Source organism: Prunus persica, chromosome G4, assembly GCF_000346465.2.
Source record: "Prunus persica cultivar Lovell chromosome G4, Prunus_persica_NCBIv2, whole genome shotgun sequence".
Classification (NCBI taxonomy): Eukaryota; Viridiplantae; Streptophyta; class Magnoliopsida; order Rosales; family Rosaceae; genus Prunus; species Prunus persica.
The window spans coordinates 24,543,176-24,546,980 of record NC_034012.1 but is presented as its reverse complement, the minus strand read 5'-3'; the positions used below and the strand labels follow the sequence as shown (position 1 = coordinate 24,546,980).

Below are 3,805 nucleotides of genomic sequence, written 5' to 3'. Positions count from 1 at the left end.
TAATCGGTTAAAAAATTCGTTGATTTTTTTTTCTTGGTTTTGGGCAGCTCAGTAGCATAAAAGTAATGTATATTGGTGCATCTATATTGCATGTCTGTTGCGTCTATATTGCTTCTCTATTGCGTGTATATCTTACATTTATTGTATGTGTATTGATTGTTTATTGTTTACGAAGGAAATAAATAACAATACACAGGCAACAGACAAGCAATATACACATAACAGACAAACAATATACACACAATAGATATGCAATATACATACAATAGACATGCAATATACACACAATAGACATGCAATATACATCAGTCCCCAATTACACCAACCATAAGGAAGTCGTATTGAATAGGAAATTAAACTTAACAGTTGTTCTTCCTACTAAAAGAAAGAATAAGGTCCGTTTCCCCCCTTAAATCTTACTTGAGTGGTACTTGTGCCCCCAATAAACATCCAATATTGGAGCAATAACATTCGATATACATGCAGCAAACAATCAATAAACCTTCAATAACCATTCAATATCGGTTCAATAACATGCGAAATACATGCAGTTAACAATCAATAAACATGTAAACAATCAATAAACATTCAATATCGGTTCAATAACATGCGAAATACATGGATTTAATAATCAATAAACCTTCAATAAACATGTAAACAATCAATAAACTTTCAATAAACATTCAATATCAGAGCAATAACATGCGAAATACATGCAGTAAAATATCAATAAACCTTCAATAAACATTCAATATCGTGCGATTTATATGCAGTAAACAATCAATAAACTTTAAGTATACGCAAATAAACAATCTATATACACTAAATAATTATGCAATTTTTAAAAAAAATGTATTGTCTTGTTATTGCATCGTATTGGCCCTGTATTGTGATTTTATCGTCTTCGTATGATTTTCTTTTTTTAAAATAAGTCTTGGAAAGTTTTTGCTGGGTTTCAAACAAATAAATGCTTTTGTTTAAATTCAATGCCAATCCACCTATTTCAAGCACAAATATTATAAAATGGGTTTGAAAACTCATTGGTGGTGCGTGCAACATGTCTTTTTAGGGAGAACTTTCACAATCTTTGAAACCGTGCACTTAATTGATCATTAAAAGAACAAATAATATGACAATTGATACAACTAATAAAACTAATACCAAGTCCTTAATGGACTTCAGCATATTCAGCACTGTAGCATCATTCGTGTCATCTTGATGTTCTGCTTCAGCGGAGGTTACATCAACCCATTCGAATCCATTGTAACTGGTGGCTCCCTAATTGCAGGCATCATATATGCAAAATAATTCTGTCAGAGTTAGACATAGGTTTTTTTTTTTGACCCACATACATATTCTTGAAATGAAAACTTACATAGGAGGTTAGACACTTCCAAAATGGCTTCCCTCGATTTTTGTCTGATTTTGAAACCCGAAGCACCATTGTAGCTCCACAATACTGACACCTCTTTGTTTGAGCGGGAGATGAAGACGAAGACATGTTGAATCTTCTCAGTTGTACCTCTTCTCACTGAAACCTCTTCGGACTCATACCTTCTCACTCATAGTTCTCAGTCATACCCCTTCACTCATAACCCTAAACTTCTCATTCCGCTCTTTCTCATCTCTGCCCAAATTGAATTATATCCTTCTTTTCTGTGTGTGGGTGGGTTGGTCACGATCTGGACACCTGTACCGTCAGAATTGTGACATCTTTTACCCCGAAAAGCAATATAATATTTCACTACCAAATATTAATCTGAAAATTAAGGGGACACTGCTTGAAATTTATTATTTTATTTATATTTCATTAAGGCAACTAGTTGGATAAGAATCCATCATTATTGGTTCCATTTTAATAACATTACTAGGGGTAGTTGGGTGTGGGAAAATGAAAAAGTATATAATGGGACCTTCTGTCACTAGTCAGTAATCCATCACATTTGTATCAATGAATTTGATAGCGGGAAAATCCCAAAAATGGCTATGCAAATAGGTTATTAATTGACTTTTTGACTGTCTGACTCTTTATGCAATGTTATGACGTTTTCCCTTCTTTTGTCTTCAGTTTTAGGGTGTTGGGTTCAGTTTCTTTAAAAACGGTCAACTTGGAAAAACCCCAACTGAAAACACCTTTTCAAAACACTATAAATAGAGACTACAACAAAACGTGTACCCCAATATTCTCATTTCTCCCCTTTGCCACTCCTCAAATCGTTCCATTCCAAAAATATTTCAATGAATTCGAAACATTTCACTACAGTCGGAGGAAAGAGAAGGAAGCATCTCCATTTGGATATGCCCCAAGCCTTCATCCCGGAGTTAGCTTGGTTTAAAGTAATGTTATACGTGGCAACCCAATCATCGGAAGATCTCTTCCGTATGGCATCTGTGTGCCCATTGTTCCATACTTTGGCAAACAGTCCACAAGTGTGGAACACCATTTCAATGGCAAAGTACCCAGACCATCCTAGCTGGTACCGTGCCAGACCTGCGGTCCAGCATTTCTTGCAACAATGCAGGGCTTGCGATAACCCTGAGTCGATATTTAGAGAAGCATTCGAAGTTTTTTTCAGGCAGGGTAACGTGGAAGCGTTGTATGGGATGCGCATTGCAGCCACGGTAGGCCATATGGAAGCGGCATATGTAGTTGGACTACTTGGTATGTCCGGAATTGGTCAGTCAAAAGAGGATGCATTAGAATTCTTGTGTTCTTTGAATCAACGTAACAACATTGATATGAAAGGAACCAGGGATGCTTTGACACGAAGATTAAGCCGACCAATAGTTGCAAGACATATCCTAGATATGTTTGACTATGGGAAGATTAAGTTCAATCACTGCAGCGCTTGTAACAACAATGAATGGTATTTTGTTATTCAAGGCTGGCCTAATGAAGAAAAGATAAATCCTGCCTTCTGGACTTGTTGCAATCGATGCAAATGGCACCGTGAGAGTATTTTTTGGTTCAAGGTGATGCGTGCGTATGTTGTGCGAGGGAATCCATACCCTTTTAATTAGTTGTAGTATGTTTTTACGATTTTTATGCATTGTGGACTTGCTTCTCTTCAGTTCTAGGTTGGCTGGCTACGTTGTACAAATGTTGTCTAAATGTTGAGTTTTAATCTATTTTGTCTGGTGTTTGTGCTGTCATAAACCGTTTTATATATAAATGTATTTATATAATATATATTATATAGCGGAATTATTACTGACATCATAGACGGCTAGGAATGACATTTTACTGACACAGATATTTTGCACAACTGCAATCTTCATATTTGGTAAACGAAAGGTCATGCATGGAGTAAATAGGTGTCTTTTCACCAGTGCTTGGGAATGACATTTTCCCACTTAGCATATCCCAAATGATTTGGTTACACGTTTCTTAAGCAAAACTTGAACAGTGAATGACGTTGAATAATTTTTTCCTGATGTTGTACAATGGATGACTTGTATATTTTCATTTTATTTTTCAAAACATCCCTTCAACCTAAAAAATTAAAAAATTAACAAATTGAAGAAGAGAGAAACCGATTAGCACCAGAAATGGCCTATTCGCACGGAAAATAAAAATTAATAAAAAAGTTGGAGTAAATATAATTAACACATGGACAGCCTAAAAAGTAATATCATAATAATTAAATTAATTTAGGATAAATAATAATAAAATACTAATGTAGCATAACCATGACACAGGGAATTCAGTAGGAAGCTGAAATCTCAATAAGTTCGTAACAATTTTCGGAACATTATTAGAATTTTTGTGTATTTAGTTCTGAATTTTCCAAGAAAAAGTAATAAA

The 3,805-nt window shown here is 34.9% G+C and overlaps 1 protein-coding gene across 1 annotated transcript; it reads left to right on the top strand.

The window, feature by feature from the left end:
- On the top strand, positions 2,341–3,021 carry LOC109948753. The gene has a single exon (XM_020562463.1). It carries the CDS (start codon positions 2,341–2,343, stop codon positions 3,019–3,021), a length of 681 nt encoding a protein of 226 aa, XP_020418052.1.